The 24,488-nt window shown below is 46.1% G+C and overlaps 1 protein-coding gene across 1 annotated transcript in view; it reads right to left on the bottom strand.

The window, feature by feature from the left end:
* LOC115470979 (B-cadherin-like) overlaps nt 1–5,410 on the bottom strand; it is a 55,131-nt gene extending 49,721 nt beyond the window's left edge. The window contains exons 1-2 of the mRNA XM_030204641.1: nt 5,230–5,410; nt 4,722–4,833 (exon numbers count right to left, since the gene is read on the bottom strand). Of these exons, the coding sequence (XP_030060501.1) occupies nt 4,722–4,833; nt 5,230–5,271 (154 nt within the window). The 5' untranslated portion in view covers nt 5,272–5,410. The remainder of the gene's footprint in view (nt 1–4,721; nt 4,834–5,229) is intronic.
* Nucleotides 5,411–24,488: the final 19,078 nt, after the last annotated feature.

The following is a 24,488-nucleotide window of genomic DNA, read 5'->3' as shown; positions in this document are numbered from 1 at the left end:
TCTTTCGAAAATCCCTGAAGACATTTTTCTTCAACAAGGCCTACAATGAGAACTTATAGCCTCACTAAATTAATCAATGAAAAGATTTATCCTTCGAAAAGCCTGAAGACTTTTCTTTTTCTGCTAGTCCCACAATGATAACCTATAGCCTTACTAAGTCACCCCACTAACCCAATCAAGAATGCCTACCTGCTACAACTAGGAGTGGAGGAGTGGCCTAGTGGTTAGGGTGGTGGACTTTGGTCCTGGGGAACTGAGGAACTGAGTTCGATTCCTGGCACAGGCAGCTCCTTGTGACTCTGGGCAAGTCACTTAACCCTCCATTGCCCCATGTAAGCCGCATTGAGCCTGCCATGAGTGGGAAAGCGAAGGGTACAAATGTAACAAAAATAAAATAGATACTATTGGAGATTCTACATGGAATGTTGCTACTATTGGAGATTCTACATGGAATGTTGCTAATGGACGTACGTGCAGGACGTCAGACTCACAGAAGCAGAAGCCTGCGCGGCCACATTGGTGATCTGCAAGGGCCGACTTCTACATGGAATGTTCCTAGTGGAATAGTAGAATCTCAAATAGTAGCAACAGAATCTCAAATAGTAGCAACAGTGGAGGAGTGGCCTAGTGGTTAGGGTGGTGGACTTTGGTCCTGGGGAACTGAGGAACTGAGTTTGATTCCCACTTCAGGCACAGGCAGCTCCTTGTGACTCTGGGCAAGTCACTTAACCCTCCATTGCCCCATGTAAGCCGCATTGAGCCTGCCATGAGTGGGAAAGCGCAGGGTACAAATGTAACAAAAATAAAATAGATACTATTGGAGATTCTACATGGAATGTTGCTACTATTGGAGATTCTACATGGAATGTTGCTACTGTTGGAGATTCTACATGGAATGTTGCTATTCCACTAGCAACATTCCATGTAGAAGGCTGTGCAGGCTTCTGTTTCTGTGAGTCTGACGTCCTGACGTCAGACTCACAGAAGCAGAAGCCTGCGTGGCCACATTGGTGACCTGCAAGGGCCGACTTCTACATGGAATGTTGCTAGTGGAATAGCAACATTTCAGGTAGAATCTCATATAGTAGCAACAGTGGAGGAGTGGCCTAGATGTCTCACAGAAGCAGAAGCCTGCGCGGCCACATTGGTGATCTTCAAGGGCCGACTTCTACATGGAATGTTGCTAGTGGAATAGCAACATTCCATGTAGAATCTCAAATAGTAGCAACAGTGGAGGAGTGGCCTAGTGGTTAGGGTGGTAGACTTTGGTCCTGAGGAACTGAGTTCAATTCCCACTTCAGGCACAGGCAGCTCCTTGTGACTCTGGGCAAGTCACTTAACCCTCCATTGCCCCATGTAAGCTGCATTGAGCCTGCCATGAGTGGGAAAGCGCGGGGTACAAATGTAACAAAACAAAAAAAAAAACTATCCTAAATTACTCTCTTCCTCCTTCTCTTACCTCTCCTAATCATTACACAATGTTTCAAATCTATGTAAGCCACATTGAGCCTGCAAATAGGTGGGGGAATGTGGGATACAAATGCAATAAATAAATAAAATAAGGCCCTGAGGAGCAGGAAAATGGAGATCGGGTCTGATTTCCACACACTGACTTGAATGGAAAATCCCCAGTCCCAGACGGCTATATTGGGGCTCAATTGATAGAGAACCTGTCCAGCCCTCACACAATGCACAAACTATAAAGCCCTCAGGTGTATCCAGCCCCCCCCTCCCCCAGCCCTTCTTCTCCAGGTCTCTCTCCTATGTCAGAACCCCAGAGCAATGGACCAGACAAAAGGCAGAGATTAACTATCCTAGAACACCATAAGAAAAAAAACTCCATCGAGGCCAGACAGGGCACAAGTATCCCGCAGACCACAAAACGCAGATCTATTTCCAGGGATGAGCGACGGCTCACCAAACTGCACCCAGCTAATAGTTTATGGACTTTTCCTCCAGGAACTTATCCCTCAAACCACATCCTCCAGCAGGTGAAAGGGAAAGAAATCAGACAGGCCTTATAGTTTTAATCCTCCCTCAGATTCCCTGTAAAACAGGGAACAGAATGGCAGAAAGACCAATTTACCCAAACAGCCAAGTCCCCTCTTCCTCTGTAATTAAAGTAGAGCAGGCAAATTCATTATGGAAATCCTGAAAACCTGCCTGGCAAGAAGTGCTCCAGGACTGGACTTGGGAAACACACTGTTAGTTGCTGCCCGCCCTATGGACACCGACTTTATATCCGTCTGAAGGTGTGAAATTACACACACTGCTTCAAGAGAGGTGTCACCAGGGACACAAGCAACTTCACTTCCTTTTGCAGCTGACCTTTCCTCTTCCTGTGCACCTAAAGCATCTTCCTGGCCACCTGACAGATCACACCCAGGTCCAGTCCTTTCATGCACAGAAGTACTTTATCACTTATACTGCAGGGCTCCCTTAGGATTTTGCAGACCAAATCCAAGACCTTGAACTTGTAGTGTTAAATCTTTCTATCCTCAAACCTTCACCTTTCCCACACGCTCCAACACACATGTTGCTCTGTGCTAACCACAGCAGCAGAACCACCCACTTTCCCCATCTGTGGCACAGCTGTACACAGGAGGATCTTTCCGGGGGGGGGGGGGGGGAGAGTCAAATACTGCCAAACTGTTCAATCACCCCCTACTACTACTAATAGCATTTATATAGCGCTACCAGACGCACGCAGCGTTGAACATTTGACAGAGAGACAGTCCCTGCTCAAAGAGCTTACAATCTAGGTAAAACAGACAGACAAGACATTAGGGGTAACAGATTTACAGGGTAAAGAGGAACCGGGGAGTAGGAGAGCAAATGAGTAGCCCCTCCCCCAATACAGTGAGAGCCACCAGGACTAGAGCCAGTGCATTTTTTTCTACTGAAAAAGGTGCCCGTACTCAAATGCCAGGCCACCCTTTAGGGGTGGGGTGATCACTGAGGAACCAGCCCCCCCTGCAACCAGTCACAGAATCTATGGCAAGGCAGAATTGCTGTGTAGAGCTTTCATTAAAACTTGGGGGATCATGGATCAATTTTAGCAGACAATTGAAAAGGTGCCAGTACTCAGTACCCCCAAGTACCCCCCCACTCATAAAAAGCCCCGGCTACAGCCAACCCAGAGCTTTAGTTCCAGATCCTTCTAAGCTTCCCAGCCCCTCCCCCACTGTCAATCATGCACTAGCAGGACAGGAAAAAAGATGTGCTGGGGGGCGGTGGGGAGGATGGCAACAGGCCGCCTGGGCAGTTTCATGTTATTTCCCGGTGCCAGTTTCTGTGACTAAAGAAAATTCCAGGGCACTTGTATGCATGACAGCCACTGGACTGCTATGGCATCTTCTACCCACTGGAACAATCACACTTTTGTTTGGCTGTTTTAATACCAAAGGCTAAGAAAGGTTTGCTTGGGAGTCTCCCCCCTCCCCCTTCACTGATGAAATTACTTTGAACTGACAACATTCCCCAGGCAGCAACGCTCCTGGGAGTTCCCAAATCCCACCTATCACCCCTTTGTGCTCCTTCAAAGGACTGTATCGGAGGCAGACTGCTTAACTTCCTTCTCAGCTTGTTCCTACACCCCACCCCCACCCCAATAAAAAGCTTTCAGGAGATTAACACCTGGCTCACACCCTTAAGAGACAGGCAGTTATCATGGGAGGTATGAGCCAGGTTTCAGGAAAGCAGGTTTAAGAGGTCAGGGGGACCATGAAAGTAACACTTTCCATATAGAGATTTGGGGGTGAGGGAGAGAGACATTTGGTCAGTTTCCATCCCAGCGAACTCCTCTTACCTCCGTCCACCTCCCTCCCACTGCCCTATTACTCCATCTCCTCCCAATACACGTTTTAAGAGCTCCTTTCCCTCTACAGTTACTTTGCACTGGTATGAGGAAAAGATTTGATAACAAGCAGCACAGCAACATCCAGTTTTTCCTCCATGCTTATGTACAAAGGAGCCTAGGAAAACTGCATCTGCCCAGGATTTAGACCTAACCATAATACAGTGACAATTTGTCAAGCTACATAGAACATAAGAACAGCCATACCAGGTCAGACCAATAGTCCATCTAGACCAGTATCCTGTTTCCAACAGTGACCAATCCAGGTCACAAATACCTGGCAGAAACCCAAAGAGTAGCAACATTATGGAATCCTAAAGAGGTGACAAGATTCCATGTAGAATCTCGAAGTATAGCAACATTCCATATAGAACCCCAAAGAATGTCAAGATTCTGGAATCCTAGAGAGTGACAAGATTCCATGCAGAACCCCAAAGAGTGACAAGATTATTTATTTATTGCATTTGTATCCCACATTTTCCCACCTCTTTGCAGGCTCAATGTGGCTTACAATGTGTCGTTATTAGTGGATAGATTAGGAGAAACAGTTAGTGTTACATGGAAAGTAGATTCCATGCAGAACCCCAAAGAATAGCAACATTCCATATAGAACCTCAAGGAATATCAAGGTTCTGGAACCCCAAAGAGTAGCAACATTCTGGAATCGTAAAGAGTGACAAGATTCCATGTGGAATGACCAAGTTGTAGGTGAGACGTCCACAGAGTAACCACAGTACTGCTGAAGGGAGAGAAACCGACCAAAAGCAGCCAAACCTGCTCACCTAATACAGTAAAAGCGCCTCTGTTGGCTTTAAATTAAGGTCGCCCCCTCCCTCCTTTAAATCAAGGGAGGTCGCCCCTTTACCTTTGCCCAGCTTCATGCCGCTCTCCAGCCGGCTCCGGTCCACAGGGAAGGTGTAAATGTCCGAGCTAAAGCCGGGCTCACACGGTTCTGTCGCCCTCAAACCTCGCCCCACCTAGGCAAAGAAAAAGATCCCAGTTAACAGAGGGGAAGGGGTGATCGGCGCAAGACAATGAGCTCATGGTGGCAGGAACCCCCGGAACAAACTACCGTCAAAACCAAAGAGGCAAACTAGGAGCTCCATCCAGCCGGGATGGGAGGGGGAGAGATCATTGGGGGGGGGGGGGGGGGTCCCGATCCTGATAGAACCTGATATCCGGAGAACGGCTAAGGGGCACCGAGGGATGAGAAAGGTAACGACAGACCAGACCAACATACCAGGACAGGAATAAGCCCCCTCCCCAGAAAGGCTGTGAATGGAGGGAGACGCCCCGGGGGGGGGGGGGGGGGGAAGAGAAGCACCGACAGAGTGGAGAGAGGGAAGAAGACCCCGGAGTCGGGCCACCTTTACCTGCAGGAGGAGGCAGAGGACACACAAGGAGCGGACGCTCATGGCAGAGAGTGGCCGGGGCCTCCGCCGCTCCCGAACCGGTGATCGTGTCCGGTACTTGGATCCGGGGTTCGGTACCGATACAAAGATCTCCGGTATTAAAGAATCCCAGCTCCCAGGATCGGTGTCCGCTATCCGCTAACTCGGGTCGTCTCTGCGCGGCCCCGCCCACTCCTCAGCCTTTTATAGTCCAGGTGTGCGACCAGCACGTGACCCGCCCAGGTGAAGCGCTGCCATTGGCTGCTCTGGTCCGGGGCTGAGAAGTGACTCCAGCCGGGGTCGGAGCTCAGAACTGCGGTGCTCGGGGCACTGGGGGAGGAATGAGGTTCATTGCTGTATGCGCAAAACGGACCCGTTTGGAGCAATTGCCCCTCCCCCCCCCCCATGTCAACGTTTGAAATGAGTGGGGGACGCCTTTCCTCCAGATCGGGAGCAGTCAGGCTAAAGTGGGCTCACCAGGGCGTGCTCCATGGTTCGTCCAAATTTCCAGGAGGCGTGTTTTGGGCAGGAGGTGGGCAGCATCAAAAGAGAGATGGTTTTCTGCAATAGACCTGTTTTAATCACAACTAAATGTAAGCCACATTGAGCCTGCAAATAGGTGGGAAAATGTGGGATACAAATGTAACAAATAAAAAAATAAAAGATGCCCTGAATGACCACTGGAGGAATTAAGGCATAGCCCCCTCTTATTTCCCTAGTGGTCTCTGACCTCCTCCCTAGGGTTACCATATTTGCTGCCACCCCCCTGAAAAAAAGAGGACACATGCCCCGCCCAGCCACACCCCTGCCACGCCCCACCACATCCCACCCCACCCATGTCACGCCCCATCCCACCCCTTTCACACACACACCCCAACCCCCCCCCATCACATACCCCTAAGGGTGTCCTATCCTCCCCTCCCCTTAACTTACTCTACTGCCCTGGTGGTCTAGTGACCTCTTTGGGGCAGGAAAGAAAGAGCCCCCTCTTTCCTGCTCGGAGCGCCTGCATACTGTTCCTTGCTGCTCCGGTCCCGGCGCCGATTCAAAATGGCCACCGAGAGTTGAAGTGGCCTTGCAAGACTTCAACTCTCGGTGGCCGTTTTGAAACGGCGCCAGGACCGTCAGCAAGGAACAAATGGACAGACTTGCAAAACCCGCCCGGTTGCCCAGCCATGTCCTCAAAAACCGGACATATGGTAACCCCCCAAAGCTGTGAAAGAAACAGTACATGCCAGCCTCAGATGTTATGGCCAGTCCTATTAGAGCAGCAAGAGGGTCCCTGGAATAGCCTAGTGGTCAGTGCACTGTGGAGAAAGGGACCCAGGCCAATAATCCACACCCTAACTGTTACACTTGAGGTGGAAAGTGTGACCCTCCAAAACCCACCAAAAACCTACTGTACCCATATATAGGTGATACCTGCAGACATAGGGGCTATTGAAGTGGTGTACAGTTGGGTACAGTAGGTTTTTGGTGGGGTTTGGAGAGCTCATCATACAATATAAGAACTTAAGTGTTGCCATACTGGGATAGACCGAAGGTCCATCAAGCCCAGCATCCTGTTTCCAACAGTGGCCAGTCCAGGTCACAAATACCTGGCAGAAACCCAAAGAGTAGCAACATTCCATGTAGAACCCCAAAGAGTAGCAAGATTCTAGAATTCTAAAGAACAACAAGATTCCATGCAGAATTCTAAAGTGTAGCAACATTCCATGTGGAACCCCAAAGAGTAGAAAGATTCCATTCAGAATCCCAAGCACATAAGTGTTGCCATACTGGGATAGACCGAAGGTCCATCAAGCCCAGCATCCTGTTTCCAACAGTGGCCAATCCAGGTGACAAGTACCTGGCAAGATCCTAAAGAGTAGCAACATTCCATGTAGAACTGCAAACAATAGCAAGATTCTAGAATCCTAAAGAGGAACAAGATTCCATGTAGAACCCCAAAGAGTAGTAACATTCCATTCAGAATCCCAAGTACATAAGTACAAAAGTATTGCCATACCGGGACAGACCAAAGGTCCATCAAGCCCAGCATCCTGTTTCCAACAGTGGCCAATCCAGGTCACAAATACCTGGCAAGATCCTTATTTCTAGGATAAGCAGCATAAAATGTATTGTACTGTTCTGGGATCTTGCCACCTGGGTTGGCCACAGTTGGAAACAGGATGCTGGGCTTGATGGACCTTCGGTCTGCCCCAGTATGGCAATACATATGTACTTCACGTAACCGTAGGAGGATACTTACAGGCGCGCTGAAAAATGGACCTACGCACGTCCAATACATGCGCCTACACCAGCGCAGGCCATTTTGCGGCACGCCTTAGTAAAAGGGTCCCTTAGTTTTGTGCCCCGTAGGAGCATATTGGTGAACTGTGAGCTTTAAGGGTAAAATCTACCCATATTGGGAGGTGGGGGGGAGCATGGTCAGACCATGTCATAACATAACATAGTAGATGACAGCAGAAAAAGACCTGCACGGTCCATCCAGTCTGCCCAACAAGATTAACTCATATGTGCTACTTTTTGTGTATGTCATAGGCTCAATAGAAGTTAACTTAGGGACCAAAAGGGTTCCCCCCAAAACATATCAATCTGAGAACAGGAATCGTGGACTGCAGAATAGAAGGCATATTCCTTTGCAGCCGGATGGTGCGCCCTCCGCAAACCCGTAAATGTATAGTCTTTTAACAAGTAGGCAACGCTTTCTTCACACCTTTAGTATGAGGAGGTCTAAGTGGAGTAGCATCCATTAATGGGTTGATGAGCAAGTTAAAATCTCCCCTTACTCGTAAATGCCCCTTGGCACGTTCTTATAGAAATTCCATTATCATCCTTACTTTAATATTCCCTTATTTATTTTTATTTTACTTGTTGCATTTGTATTCCACGTTTTCCCACCTATTTGCAAACTCAATGTGGCTTACAATGTTCTGTCACGGCTTTCGCTGTTCCAGAGTAGAAGATACAATTGGTGTTACATAGAGAACATGAATGACATAATTGAATTAAGCAAACAAACAGATATAGTAAGAAAACATTCGGAATATAAGGTAGAGTGGTAATGTGTTACGATTTCAGTTACTGATCATTGTGGTATGCCTTGTCGAAGAGATAGGTCTTCAGAGATCTACGAAAGTTATCTCTTGTTTGTCCTGTTTGTCTGGCCTAATTAGATTGTAAGCTCTGTCTGAGCAGGGACTGTCTCTTCATGTTCAAGTGTACAGCGTTGCGTACGTCTAGTAGCGTTTTAGAAATTAGCTTTGTAGCGCTATAGAAATGCTAAATAGTAGTAGTAGTAGTAGTAGTAGTACATAACCGAGAAATACAGCTTAGTTAAATTCATCAGGGATACTGTAATCCCCTGAAGTCCTCTGGTAATCAAAGGAAGTCTCCCCTCACTGTCTTTGGCACTGTGCAATAGTTGCCAAGCAAGGTTGGGGTGTATCATTATCCTATGGCCACACCTCTTCATTTAACCCACCCCTGTTACAGCTAAAATAATTAGATGCGTATAAAGGGTGACGTAATGAGAATTCAGCCCCAGGTAAAAGTTGAGTTTTCTTGCACAAACGCTATATCCAGATTTAAATGTGTTAATTCTCTAAATAATAAACTCCTTTTATGAGGGGAATTTAAACCTTTCGCATTAAGGGAACCCACCCGAAGATTAATCCCTGACATTACAGCATGAAGAATACAAACTGTAATATCTCAAAATAGATACAGCGGAATTAGAAAAGGTTCAAAGGAGAGTGACCAAAATGATAAAGGAAATGGAACTCCTCCTGGAAAGGCTAAAGAGGTTATGGCCCTTCAGCTTGGAAAAGAGATGGCTGAGGGGGGGGGGGGGGCATGATTGAGGTCTACAAAATCCTGAGTGGTGTAGAATGAGTAGAAGTAAATCAATTTTTTACTCATTCCAAAAGGGGACACTTATTTGGAAGTTACTGGGAAATACTGTTAAAACAAACAGGAGGAAATATTTTTTTCACTCGACGACTCTGGAACTCTTTCATAGAGATTGTAGTAACTGCAGTTAGCAAATTAATGCACGCATCAACCTTTTCCTATATGAGCACGCAATTCTGGAACGCACTGCCACGCAACCTAAAAGCGACCTATGAACTGACCAACTTCCATTAACTACTAAAGACCCATCTCTTCGACAAGATATACCACAAAGATTAAATCATGTGAAACTCTTACATATTTCCAGATATGTTAACAATGCCTTCTATTATATTACTATCATGTATTCCATCACCAAGCAATCCAACATCCTTCTGTAACACCAAATGTATATCCTCTTCTCATTTCCATTATCCATGATGTTTTGTAAGCCATATTGTGCCTGCAAAGAGGTGGGAAAACGTGGGATACAAGTGCAATAAATAAAATAAATATCTGGGTTTTAAAAAAAGTTTGGACAAGTTCCTGGAGGAAAAGTCCATAGTCTGTTATTGAGACGGACATGGGGAAGCCACTGCTTGCTTCGGGATTGGTAGCATGGAATGTTGCTACTATTTAGGTTTCTGCCAGGTACTAGTGACCTGGCTTGGCCACTGTTTGAAAAACAGGATACTGGCCTAGATGGATCATTGGTCTGAACCAATATGGCTACTCTTATGTTCATATGAACCCCCTAAACCAATTTCCTCTACCTTCATATCATACCAAACAAGAAACTGTCCCCTCCAGTACTGTTAAACAACACTGAACCCATCATCTCCCCAAACCCTTCCCTCACCCCCCTCTCCCTCTCCTCCCTTCAACCTGGCACACATTCTGATATCGTGCACTGGAGAAAGAACCAACTACTCGACAAATAGGCCTGACACCGAGGCAGAGCGTAGAGCATCAACCCCTGCAATCCGTAGGGCAATCCGTATATGACACAAGCTATTATAGCCACTGAAACTATGTACAGCCTAGTGTGATGAAGACCCAAACTGAACCCCTGGATTGGGGGTTCACCCAGAAACTGAGGGTAGGTATAAGCAACCAAGCTAGTGTCTATCATATGGTCAGTCAATATGTATAAACAAGCAAAAATGAGCATAGTGGCAGTGAAAAAAACCCCCAGACAAGTACTGTTCTGCTAAAGATGTAGCTACTCTTTGAAAGAGGAGATAAAAAAATCACAAAAAAGCAAGCTGTCAGCCCTCCTGCACTGGAGATGTCCTTTGTTGCTCCGAGGAAGGGACCTTGCAGTCAGACAGTCTGGCCAGTCCAGAAGCACCTTCCTAGTTCCTTCCTCTGCCAACGAGACTGAGACATGAGTAGAGATTTATTTTTTTTTAAATTGCAAGAAGTCTTTATTGAAAACCAAAAGGTACAGAACATCGTGTACAACTCTATAAAAGATAGAAAAAGCAAGACAGTGTGACCGTGCCAAGCAGAGGACATTTCAGCTGAATTACCTGGCCACACCCCTGGCCACAATTGGTAAACAGAGCAAACTTCAAAAGTTTCTATGTCTATATTTTTCAAAAACAGGTGTACATGTTAGAAAGAATACCCCACACAAATTCCCCCCTGAAACTAACCCCCCCACCCTTCCCTTCCTCATGTAAGTCCAGACCCAAACACCAGAAACAAAGAATAAGCAGCATTCAAGCTGAACAATGTCCTATGAAAGGCTCCCAAATCAGTTCCCATTTGTGACGAGATGGCGTCTAACAGCTAATATCTCTCCATATTACTACTACTACTATTTAGCATTTCTATAGCGCTACAAGGCGTATGCAGCACTGTACAAACATAGAAGAAAGACAGTCCCTGCTCAAAGAGCTTACAATCTAATAGACAAAAAATAAAGTAAGCAAATCAATTAATGTGTACAGGAAGGAGGAGAGGAGGGTAGGTGGAGGCAAGTGGTTACAAGTGGTTACGAGTCAAAAGCAATGTTAAAGAGGTGGGCTTTCAGTCTAGATTTAAAGGTGGCCAAGGATGGGGCATATCACTCATATTCCAACGTTTATTAAGCCACTTAGCCAAGGGTGGCACTCTTTGTTGTTTCCAGTGCGTAGCCAAGGTGACTCGAGCAGCACATACAGCGTGGCATACTAGCAAGGCTCGAGGTGGCTTAAGACCAGGCCCCTTCTTGGGAAATAAGAGAAAGACTGGGGACCAAGGTCTCGGACAGCCCAGCCAGCACTGCAACCTTTGCTGAATCGCCCTCCAAAAGGCCTGAGCCTTAATACAGGTCCACCATATATAACCCATGGTACCAGGCTCCCTGCATCCCCTCCAGCACTGCACAAAAACACCTACTACTACTTATCATTTCTATAGCGCTACTAGACGTACGCAGCGCTGTACACTTGAACATGAAGAGACAGTCCCTGCTTGACAGAGCTTACAATCTAATTAGGACAGACAAACAGGGCAAACAAGAGATAAGGGAATATTAAGGTGAGGATGATAAAATAAGGGTTCTGAACAAGTGAATAAGGGTTAGGAGTTAAAAGCAGCATCAAAAAGGTGGGCTTTTAGCTTAGATTTGAAGACGGCCAGAGATGGAGCTTGACGTACCGGCTCAGGAAGTCTATTCCAGGCATATGGTGCAGCAAGATAAAAGGAATGGAGTCTGGAGTTAGCAGTGGAAGAGAAGGGTGTAGATAAGAGAGATTTACCCAATGAACGGAGTTCCCGGGGAGGAATGTAGGGAGAGATGAGAGTGGAGAGGTACTGAGGAGCTGCAGAGTGAATGCACTTATAGGTCAATAAGATGAGTTTGAACTGTATGTGGAAATGGATAGGAAGCCAGTGAAGTGAGTTGAGGAGAGGGCTAATATGAGCATAACGACCCTGGCGGAATATTAGTCGAGCAGCAGAATTTTGATAAAATGAGAACGGTTAAAAAAAACTTAGAGGAGCGACTGCGAGGGTCAAAAATTTACATCAAGCGTGGATGCTGTTCAAAAACACCATTCTGAAAGTCCAGGCCAAATATATTCCGCGTATTAAAAAAGGAGGACGGAAGACCAAACGACAGCTGGCATGGTTAAAAAGTGAGGTGAAGGAAGCTATTAGAGCTAAAAGAAAATCTTTCAGAAAATGGAACCGACTGAAAATAATAAGAAACAGCATAAGGAATATCAAGTCAAATGCAAAGCGCTGATAAGGAAGGTGAAGAGGGACTTCGAAAAAAAAAGATTGCGTTGAAGGCAAAAACATATAGTAAAATGTTTTTAAGGTATATTAAAAGCAGGAAGCCGGCAAAAGAATCGGTTGGACCGCTAGATGACCGAAGAGTAAAAGGGGTGATCAGGGAAGACAAAGCCGTAGCAGAGAGATTAAATGAATTCTTTGCTTCGGTCTTCACCGAGGAAGATTTGGGTGGGATACCGGTGTCGGAAATGGTATTCGAAGCTGACGAGTCGGAGAAACTTAATGAATTCTCTGTAAACCTGGAGGATGTAATGGGGCAGTTCTGCAAACTGAAGAGTAGTAAATCTCCTGGACTGGATGGTATTCATCCCAGAGTACTGATAGAACTGAAAAAATGAGCTTGCGGATCTATTGTTAGTAATATGTAATTTATCCTTAAAATCGAGTGTGGTACTGGAAGATTGGAGGGTGGCCAATGTAACGCTGATTTTTAAAAAAGGTTCCAGAGGAGATCCAGGAAACTATAGACCGGTGAGTCTGACATCGGTGCTGGACAAAATGGTAGAGACTATTATTAAGAACAAATTACATATTCCAAAGCATGGATTAATGAGACAAAGTCAACATGGATTTAGTGAAGGGAAATCTTGCCTCACCAATCTACTACATTTCTTTGAAGGGGTGAACAAACATGTGGATAAAGGGGAGCCAGTTGATATTGTGTATCTGGATTTTCAGAAGGCGTTTGACGAAGTACCTCATGAAAGACTCCAGAGGAAATTGGAGAGTCATGGGATTGGAGGCAGCATCCTACTGTGGATTAAAAACTGGTTAAAAGATAGAAAACAGAGAGTATAGTTAAATGGTCAGTATTCTCAATGTAGAAGGGTAGTTAGTGGGGTTCCCCAGGGGTCTGTGCTCGGACCGCTGCTTTTTAACATATGTATAAATGACCTAGAGATGGGATTAACTAGTGAGGTAATTAATTTGCTGACGACACAAAGTTATTCAAAATCGTTAAATCGCGGGAGTATTGTGAAAAATTACAAGAGGACCTTACGAGACTGGGAGACTGGGCGTCTAAATGGTAGATGACGTTTAATGTGAGCAAGTGCAAGGTGATGCATGTGGGAAAGAGGAACCCGAATTATAGCTACGTCATGCAAGGTTCCACGTTAGGAGTCACCAACCAAGAAAGGGATCTAGGTGTCGTCGTTGATGATACGTTGAAAACCTTCTGCTCAGTGTGCTGCTGCGGCTAAGAAAGCAAATCGAATGTTAGGTATTATTAGGAAAGGAATGGAAAACAAAAATGAGGAAGTTATAATGTATCACTCCATGGTGCGACCGCACCTCAAATATTGTGTTCAATTCTGGAATTAGAAAAGGTGCAGAGAAGGGCAACGAAAATGATAAAGGGGATGGGATGACTTCCCTATGAGGAAAGGCTAAAGCGGCTAGGGCTCTTCAGCTTGGAGAAAAGGCAGCTGAGGGGAGATATGATAGAGGTCTATAAAATAATGAGTGGAGTTGAACGGGTAGATGTGAAGCGTCTGTTTACGCTTTCCAAAAATACTAGGACTAGGGGGCATGCGATGAAACTACAGTGTAGTAAATTTAAAACAAATTGAAGAAAATATTTCTTCACTCAGCGTGTAATTAAACTCTGGAATTTGTTGCCAGAGAATGTGGTAAAGGCGGTTAGCTTAGCGAAGTTTAAAAAAGGTTTGGATGGCTTCCTAAAGGAAAAGTCCATTGACCGTTATTAAATGGACTTGGGGAAAATCCACTATTTCTGGGATAAGCAGTATAAAATGTTTTGTACTTTTTTGGGATCTTGCCGGGTATTTGTGACCTGGATTGGCCACTGTTGGACTTATGGCAGCGCATTAGTAGTTGCAAAGCCTGCCACGTGCTGGAGCTTCCAGGCAGCAACGAGCAACCGGACCCTGTGCTGCCGGCCTTGTAAAGCGAAGCAAAGGGAGAAGGGGAAACCCCATCGATAGACAATTTTCTCCTTAGACAAGATGTCAAGTGCAGGCTTCTTAAGCTTTCGATGCGACAGGGTGAATTGTGTCAAGTCCTGATAGACGGAAATCTTGGATTCGTTGTAATCCAGAAAAGATACTTGACAAGCCTGCTGGAGAATGCGTTCTTTGTCAGCAAACTTAGCGAAACGTACTACGATGCCTCTGGGTTTGTTATCTTGCTGCTGCCCAAGAGAAGCAGTGCTCTCTCTCTCTCTCTATGTCCGAAGACTTAACTACATTGTCCGAATCCAATAGCTTGGAGCGCACTATTACTGCCACTTTCTCTGTCAGCCCCCACCCTTCAGGACCCCCCGAAAGTGCCCTCACTATCGTCCATTTTATAAAAATCTTCATGCTTCGTTACTAAGTCCTTGATCTGCGTCTCCAGGGCCTCTGCATGCTCATCGAGCTTAAGTTCTATATTTTCCACCCGGCCGCCCAACTCACAGAGGTCTGCACTCAGGGACGCCATGAGTTCTAATATCTCCTCCTTGGATGTCTTAATCTCTGCTTCGATTCTTGGGAGAGATCTCTCTTCGCCGGGTAACAGCGGAGTTTGAATCGGAGGGTGAGAGCGGGGCAGGAGATACGCAGCATCTGGTGCCCTTTGCTGCAACATGCCCCGAGGAGTGTTCACCGTCTTTTTTTCGCAGAAGAAGGGGCTTTACCCATGATAACAATACTAAGACCTCACCGGGCATCAAATATTTAGCTTGCTAGCTACAGATGGCACTGGATAATGCCAGTTGTGTGGTTGAGGCAGGAGTGAGTTCTGTGATGCCACTTCCTTCATGAGTAGAGATTTTTTACCCCACTGGTGGCAGATAGATTCACGACCTACAGCTATAATAGGTGGCACCTTCACAGTACAAACCAAAGCAAATGGATATTTTCTGTCTGGAGAAATGCTGTGATTCCACCCAACTCCCTAAGCTTCTGGAGGGTCAAAGCTGAAAAGTCCTGATATATTTTCACCCGCAAGACGACCTTCCATGTAATAGTCCTCTGTTTGCGTGTTGCTGTAAGAATCTTTTCTTTCACTTCGTAGTCCTGGGTAAATTATTCCATCGGGGGCCCATCACTCTATGTACTCTGTTAAATTTTATTTCAGCCGGATGGTTAGGAGAGTTGGACGTTGAGACCAATACATGCAATGCAGTATCAGTGACCACCTTGCCACATTCCTCATATCGTGGCATCTCTGGTACTCCTCTGATTCTCAAGTAATGTTGCTGAGACCTATTTTCTAGGTCCTCGACCTTATCCCAAAGTGCTTGTGAGTCAGTACCTTGTGATTTCATGGAGGAGTGCAGATCAGCAATGCCCTCCTCACACTGGGCCACGCATGCCTCACACTCTGCTTGCCACTGTCCCAGACCAGAGCCTTAATTTTTGATTTTGTCAGCCACCACTCCCTGAATATCTGGCAGAATCAGATGTAATTTGCTCTTGAGTTCTGGGAACCATCGGGGAGGTTGAACCAAGTGCTTTTAACTACACAAGTACAAAAGTATTGCCATACTGGGACAGACCAAAGGTCCATCAAGCCCGGCATCCTGTTTCCAACAGTGGCCAATCCAGGTCACAAATACCTGGGAAGATCCCAAAAAAGTACAAAACATTTTATACTGCTTATCCCAGAAATAGTGGATTTTCCCGAAGTCGAATTTAATAATGGTCTATGGACGTTTCCTTTAGGAAGCCATCCAAACCTTTTTAAAACCCCACTAAGCTAACCACTTTTACTACATTCTCTGGTAACGAATTCCAGATTTTAATTACACATTGAGTGAAGAAATATTTTCTTTGATTCGTTTTAAATTTACTACTTTCTAGCTTCACTGCATGCCCCCTACTCCTAGTATTTTTGGAAAGAGCGAACAAGCGATTCATGTCTACCCGTTCCACTCCACTCATTATTTTATAGACCTCTATCATATCTCCCCTCAGCCATCTTTTCTCCAAACTGAAGAGCCCTAGCCGCTTTAGCCTTTCCTCATAGGGAAGTCGTCCCATCCCCTTTATCATTTTTCTCGTCCTTCTCTGTACCTTTCCTAATTATACTATATCTTTTTGTGATGCGGTGACCAGAATTGCACACAGTGTTCAAGGTGCGGTCGCATCATGGAGCGATACAAAGGCATTATAATATACTCATTTTTGTTTTCCATTCCATTCCTAATAATATCTAACATTTTATTTGCTTTCTTAGCGGCCGCAGCACACTGAGCAGAGGGTTTCAATGTATCATCAACGATGACGCCTAGATCCCTTTCCTGGTTGGTGACTCCTAATGTGGAACCTTGCATATAATTCGGGTTCCTCTTTCCCACATGCATCACTTTGCACTTGCTCACATTAAACATCATCTACCATTTAGATGTCCAGTCTTCCAGTCTCGTAAGTTCTTCTTGGGTCTCCTCCTCAGAACTGGGATCAAGTTCAGCTTCAAACTCGGGAGCCGTCGACTCCGTGCTCAGTTTCCTCCCATGTTGCGGAGTTATTCAAGCTTTTTCTTGGATGCCTTCAAAAGAACTACAACAAGGAATATAAACAGCAGCCAAAATCACCCTCTATGCAGGTAAAACTATCAAAGATATAAGATAGGCAGTCGGAGCTCTAACTCGAGACAGCCATCTTCGTCAGTGATGTCACTTCCTACGTGCCTGGTTGTTTTTATAGTTTATATATTTCATTATGCATACTTATTATTAATTGTCTTGATAGTCTTACCTGAATTTGCGGAGGAGAATCGCTGCCACCAGGGACCACTTCACCACTGATGCTGACCCTTGAATGTTCATGGGAGGGAAGGGCTCTGGGGGCAAGGCTTGGCTGCCAGGGTGGGGTTTATTGAAGGGGCAGCCTTGTGCATGGAGGGATTTGAACGTTCTAAGGGGTATTCGGAGGTGCCATATGATATGTGCAAGGAGATTGGAGGGCTTTATAGTGTATATTTCTGGGAGGATTGGGAGGTATTCTCTGAGCAGGGGGGATTACGAGGATCAGGGGGAGCCTTGTGTGTGTGTGTGGGGGGGGGGGGGGGAAGCTTGCAGAGCTTTATGATGTGTGCAGGGGGATGGGGGAACTGGTAATGGGTTGTGACCTCTGTCAGCTTGACAGTGTCAAGGCTGTGTTATGTATATGGGCTGATAGGGGGGAGGACTCATGTTATCAGCCCAGGCCTGTATCATGATACCCAGGGCTTTTTTTGAGGGGGTACTTGGGGGTACTGAGTACCGGCACCTTTTCCATTGTCTGCTCAATTTGACCCAGGGTCCCCAAGTTTTAATGAAAGAGCTCAGGCTCTACACACCAATTCTGCCTTGTCATAGACAGTGCCGTAGCGAGGGCTAATGGCACCCGGGGCGGGTCGCCGCTGCGCAACCCCCCCCCCCCCCCCGGACCACATTCTTACCTCCACATCACTCGGAGCTGCGTCGGCCCCGCTGGTTCCCTGCTCTCTCTGCCCCGGAACAGGAACCTGTTCCGGGGCAGAGGGAGCAGGGAACCAGTGGGGCCGGCACCCCCCGAGCGCGTGCACCTGGGGCGGACCACCCCTCCCACCCCCCCTTCCTAAGCCACTGGTCATAGATTCTGTGACTGGTTGCAGGGGGCCTGGCTATTGTGGGGTGGGTCCCTCAGTGATCACCCCACCCCTGAAGGGTGGTCTGGCATTTGAGTACTGGCACCTTTTTTGCTAGAAAAAATACACTGATGATACCTATGTGGTAAATGCAGGGCAGATGCAGGCCACGCCCCCTGCAGCTATGTCCGCCATGCTCATCTTTTCTGTCACCCTGTGGTATGTGCCAAATCTACCGGGCTTTAGGAAAAGGGCCCTTTGCGTTTTGTATAACACTGGGCAGCGAATACTCTCTAAAGATGAGAGCTTTGAATTGTTTGAGTCTCTGTTTTAAAACTGTGTCAGATCTGATTTTTATATTCCTTTTTTTCCATTGTTAGAAGGCTACAGCTGTGAGGGCTGTTTTTAACTGCTGATCACTATAGGGGCCCTTTAAGTAAAGGATGTTAAAATCTGGCCATATCACGTCCTAATGCCTGACTGTCCCGTGATCTGCCATATTTTGGTCTCATTGATCACGCCATCCTTACTCGCAGGATTTCCGGAAAGGCCTGTGCTTGACTTTGCTTCTCCCCTGTTGACTGGTGTAGCTCCTCCCCCAGGCTTCTATTCTTTGCCCTATGCCCTTTCTAGCTCCCCTAACTCTCTTTATAAGTTGATGGACTTCTCTTTGTTCACCTCTGCCCACAACATCCACTCATATTCATCAGAATTTCTTATCTCCCTATCTGCCAAACTTGTCTGTACTGCTGTCTGAATCACCAACAATGGCTTGATGTGAAATCCAGCAAAGACATTGTCTCTTGGTGCACAACCCAGCAAGGGATGGTCATACCTAACATTTAATGGAGTCCTGTTTTAATTAAACTGGGTGTGATCCTAGCCAGTCACTTCAGCTTTCACACATAAATCTCCAGTCTTGTAAAAAAAATCTTTTCACCCTTAGACTATTGCATGCTGTCACCCTCTCTTGAAGCAGTTTGCCCTTCTGAGACATTCCCTGATTTTTATCACATCTCAGTTACTGTAGTTCCCTATATCAAGGTTTACTCCATACCCAGATTAGTTATCTGTTCCCTTCTCCACTACTGCCAATTCCAGACTTCGCGCCTTCTGTCTCGCTGCACCCTACGCCTGGAATAAACTTCCTGAGCCCCTACGTTTTGCCCCATCCTTGGCCACCTTTAAATCTAGACTGAAAGCCCACCTCTTTAACGTTGCTTTTGACTCGTAACCACTCGCCTCCACCTACCCTCCTCTCCTCCTTCCCATTCACATTAATTGATTTGATTTGCTTACTTTATTTTTTGTCTATTAGATTGTAAGCTCTTTGAGCAGGGACTGTCTTTCTTCTATGTTTGTGCAGCACTGCGTACGCCTTGTAGCGCTATAGAAATGCTAAATAGTAGTAGTAGTAGTAGTTATCCAAAATATCTCCATAAAACTTCTCCATGGTGCCAAAGACAAAGTAACCCATCTCCTTACTGCCGAACACTGGCTCCTTTTCAAGATTCTTACCGTAGCCCACCTGTCCTTCTGGTTGTCCAATGACTCCAGGGAAACGGGATATAAGATTTCAGAGTACCACTTTATTCAATGACTCAACACAGAAACTGTGTTTCGGTCACAGGCCTGCCTCAGGAGTCTTGGATGATCCTTGTGGTTCAGAAAAATGGATCTTGAAGTAAAGTGGTCTTAGATGATCCTTGTGGTTCCACTTTACTTCAACATCCATTTTTTTGAACCACAAGGATCATCCAAGACTCCTGAGGCAGGCATGTGGCCGAAACACAGTTTCTGTGTCGAGTCATTGAATAAAGTGGTACTCTGAAATCTTATATCCCGTTTTCCTGGAGTCATTGGTCCACTTCCCACTCTCTTTACACTGCCACATTTACGTGGGAGTTAGTGTTCATCCACTTAGGTGGATTACCTTCTGGTTGTCCAACATTTGTTTTCAGCCTGTTCATCCCTTATAAACCTTCTTGATGTCTTCATTCCACTCACCAGAATCTCATGGTTACCCTCTAGAGGCCAACCAAAATTTGCATTTGGCCTTGTTTCTGTTTCGGCTGAAAATGCTGGTGCATTTTTGGCTGAAAGTGAAGTTTTTGTCCCATGGTTCTCCTCACCCCGAGCCAAAACAGCTTTCCCCTTACCTGGACAGAAAAAGTCCCCTCCCAGACCCTACCCATAGGTCACTGGGTATACCATACTGCCCTGGTGATCTAGTGACACGTTGGGGCAGGATTGAGCGCCATTCGCTCCCGCCTACGCCAACTCTGTAGTCAAAACGTCTGATGTGACTTCCAACGGCATTGGTCTAGTGGCAAGTCAGGGCAGGAGTAATCCCTTTGCAGTCAAAATGAAGACAGCGGGGGTGGAAATGAGTGGGGATCGGTCCTACCTCGACTCGCCACTAGACTACTTGGGAGGGGGGAGGAGGAGGGCTTCTTCTGTTCAGGGGGAATGGGAAGGGAGTTTCTTTGGTTTGGAGGGGGCGTGGTGGCAGAGGAAGGAGGGAGTGGGGCCTGTTCCCATTTGGGAACTGGTCCATTTGGACCAATTTCACTTTCAGATGGAACTGAGCAGTGAATTTTGGCCGCATGCTGAAACCATATTCACTGCCTTCCCAAAGCCCTAAACTCCCTTGGCCTTCCCACCTGACTAACCCTTGAGTCATTCTTTTTCCCTACCCAGTTCCGGCGTGTTTGCTGGCTCACTTGATTGCAGCAACCTAATTCCAGTTTTCTTCTGTTTTATGAGCCTCCCGATCCTCCTAGTTTCCCCATAAATGACTTTTCTTTTTCACCACACAGCTTAGGTAAACATTTTTTTTTATAGGCTGTATATCAAATAAACTAAACTATAAAGATCCTTCTTGTCACATCAGTATTGCTGGTATCGTTTAGCCAGGTGGTAAAGCTTCTCCTACTAACCTACAAATGCACTCAATCTGCAGCCCCTCATTACCTCTCTACCCTTATCTCCCCTTACGCTCCTACCCGTAACCTCCGCTCACAAGACAAATCCCTCCTCTCTGTACCCTTCTCCACCACCGCCAACTCCAGGCTCCGCCCTTTCTGCCTCGCCTCTCCCTATGCCTGGAATAAACTTCCTGAGCCCATACGCCAAGCCCCCTCCCTGCCCCTCTTCAAATCCTTGCTCAAAGCCCACCTTCGGCACCTAACCATTCTACCTCTATTCAGGGAAACTCTAGACTGCCCCAATTTGATTGTCTGCACATGTTGTCCATTAGATTGTAAGCTCTTTGAGCAGGGACCGTCCTTCTTTGCTTATTTTGTACAGCGCTGCGTAACCCTAGTAGCGCTCTAGAAATGTTAAGTAGTAGTAGTAGTATTACATATAGCAGTGATTTAACCAGAGCTGAGATTGTGATGTCATAATGCCTCATTCCACCAATGCCTGAGAGCCAACCTCATCAGTGATGTCACAATGGCTTGATTGTCCTATACTTGGCCCACTTCCCCCCTTAGTGTGAAGAGTTTCAGTCTCTGGTATCCAGAGCTGAGATTGTGATGTCATAATGCCTCATTCCACCAATGCCTAAGAGCCAACCTCATCAGTGATGTCACAATGGCTCGACTGTCCTATACTTGGCCCACTTCCCCCCTTAGTGTGAAGAGTTTCAGTCTCTGGTATCCAGAGCTGAGATTGTGATGTCATAATGCCTCATTCCACCAATGCCTAAGAGCCAACCTCATCAGTGATGTCACAATGGCTCGACTGTCCTATACTTGGCCCACTTCCCCCCTTAGTGTGAAGAGTTTCAGTCTCTGGTATCCAGAGCTGAGATTGTGATGTCATAATGCCTCATTCCACCAATGCCTAAGAGCCAACCTCATCAGTGATGTCACAATGGCTCGACTGTCCTATACTTGGCCCACTTCCCCCCTTAGTGTGAAGAGTTTCAGTCTCTGGTATCCAGAGCTGAGATTGTGATGTCATAATGCCTCATTCCACCAATGCCTAAGAGCCAACCTCATCAGTGATGTCACAATGGCTTGATTGTCCTATATTTGTCTCACTCTTATCTATTAGATTGTAAGCTCTTTGAGCAGGGACTGGCCTTCTTTGTTAAACTGTACAGCGCTGCGTAACCCTAGTAGCGCTTTAGGAGTGTTAAGTAGTAGTAGTAAAGAGTCTTGAAATCTTTTAGGGCTCACAGTAGTTGTTTAAGAATCAGGGTTTTTTTTGATTGATCAGTTGGGACCCAATGAGTCTCTGAAGAGTTTGTGCATCTGGCCAATCTCTGATGTTATTGAGTTTAGATTACTGTAATGTGGTGGCTTATGCGGGTTTTTCACAGCAGGAGACTTGGAGGCTGGAATTGTCTGAAAACACAGCAGCAAGATTACCAATGGGAGGGGTCAGGGTGGGTTATGTAATGTGTGCTTATAGATTTTAAGTGCTGTTGCACTGATGCTGTATTGATCTATTGGGCTACTTGGTTGTAGCCTCTGACAGAAGGGGACGCAAAGTTTTGATACTTTAATAAGTTGATGCACTGGTAAAATATACCCTAGAGCTAAAAGACCCAGCAAATGGGACCGTCCCAAACAAAGTACAGGCCACTAACCTGTCTGACAACAATGTTCAAACTGCTGACAGGAATAATAATAGTGCCCTGTACACTGGCCAAACCAAAAAGACTTTGTATCAGCTCCAACTAATTCAGATTATGCAGTAGGACTGAAAGAAGGCTGCAAGTGGAGTGGCCACATCACACCCTTCCTGCGAAAGCTACCAGTATCTTACGGGGCTAAATTTTGATTTTCAAGGTCCTCAAACAAAATGAGCCAGAGTATTTAAAAAAATAAGTTAACCCTTTACACACCTTTAACACCTCTAAGGTCCCCTCATCAAAGGAAATTGTACTTGTAATACCTGCCAGTGAGCATTCTCAGGAGTAGCCCCCATGCTCTGGAATTTACTCCCAGCGGGGCTACATGTAACTGGAGACTACCTCTACTTCAGGAAGCAGGTACAAAGCCTGGCTCTTCTCCCAAGCCTTTAATACATAGGGTGACTGACTAATACATTCATTCTGCACCTGGACTAACTTGCTACGTACATTGTAACTTAGATCAGTTCCTTATCTCTTGCTTAACTATACAAAGAACTTGCCTTGAGTTTAGCCACCCAAATATTTATCCCAACTGACTCTGTACCACCCATCTTGTCCCCATCTATATATCTGCATTTGGCCCTTCAGCTGTATGGTAAGTTGTACTGTAGAAAATCTTTAGCATCATGTCTATGTTAGTTGAATGTTCTAATGCTTATTAGGTGTATTAGTATTATCCTACATTGTATCACATCTTTGGTATTTGAATTCCAATGCTGTTAAATGTGTATATTTTTGATACTGTTTCATGGTAGTTCTATTATTAGGTTTTCAAGTTTACCTCATTTAATGCATTTACGTTTATTCTTGGTTATTTTACCATTGTTATGCTGTTAACAAAATTGTCAGTTTTATGTTAAATTGTACCTGCTGTATACCGCCTTGGGTGAATCTCTTCATAAAGGTGGGTTAATAAATCCCAATAATTAAATAAAGAAAATAAATAACAGACACCGTCCAGGACCACTTGGAAAGAAACAATTTGCTTCCAAGGAAACAAAAAGGAAACTGTGGGAAAACATCAGAGGCTGAAAAAATCAGCTTCTGATTTGATGAAATGATCCTGGAAAACTGCAAATGTCAAAAAATGAACTCGATATATCTTGGATTGATTATAATAAGGCCTTTGACTCACTGCCACACAGTTGGATTTTAAAATCCCTAGAAATAACTGGGGTGGGTGCAGTGGCGTAGGAAGGGGGGGCGGTGGGGCGATCCGCCCCGGGTGCACGCCGCTGGGGGGGTGTCGGCTCCACTGGTTCACTGCTCTCTCTGCCCCGGAACAGGTTACTTCCTGATCCGGGGCAGAGAGAGCAGGGAACCAGCGGAGACGACGCAGCTCCCAGCGACGTATACTCGGGGTGGAGCGGCCCTCCCGCCCGTCCCCTTTGGTAAGAATGCACTTGGGAGGGAGGGTGTGCGCTCCGGGGGGGTGTGTGCATGTGCCGAGGGGGGTGCGCCGTGCTGCACCCGGGGGGGGGGGGGTGCAGCGGCGAACCGCCCCAGGTGTCAGCCGCCCTCGCTACGGCACTGGGTGGGTGGAAATATCAGGAACTCTGTGAACAATTAGCAGTGACAACACTGAAAAAGTGGGTCAGGTGAACGTCATGGGAGAGTATTTCAGGGAGATTCGCTCTGATCTTTGTTGCTTGAGATTACTATGATTTCACTGTGGGTCATACTGAGAAAGACAGCCTTAGGCAACTAGGCTGGAAAGACATCTCCCAAAATTTCACATCATTTGAAAGCCAGAACTGGAAACCGAATTGCTGCGAAATACTGTTTGAACTTTCAGTGAAAATATTGCCATATAATTTGGATCAGACACGTGTGTCATCCTGGCTATGAAAAAGGGAGA

Source organism: Microcaecilia unicolor, chromosome 5, assembly GCF_901765095.1.
Source record: "Microcaecilia unicolor chromosome 5, aMicUni1.1, whole genome shotgun sequence".
Classification (NCBI taxonomy): Eukaryota; Metazoa; Chordata; class Amphibia; order Gymnophiona; family Siphonopidae; genus Microcaecilia; species Microcaecilia unicolor.
The sequence above is the reverse complement of the archived record's forward strand: the minus strand, read 5'-3'. Positions and strand labels throughout refer to the sequence as shown.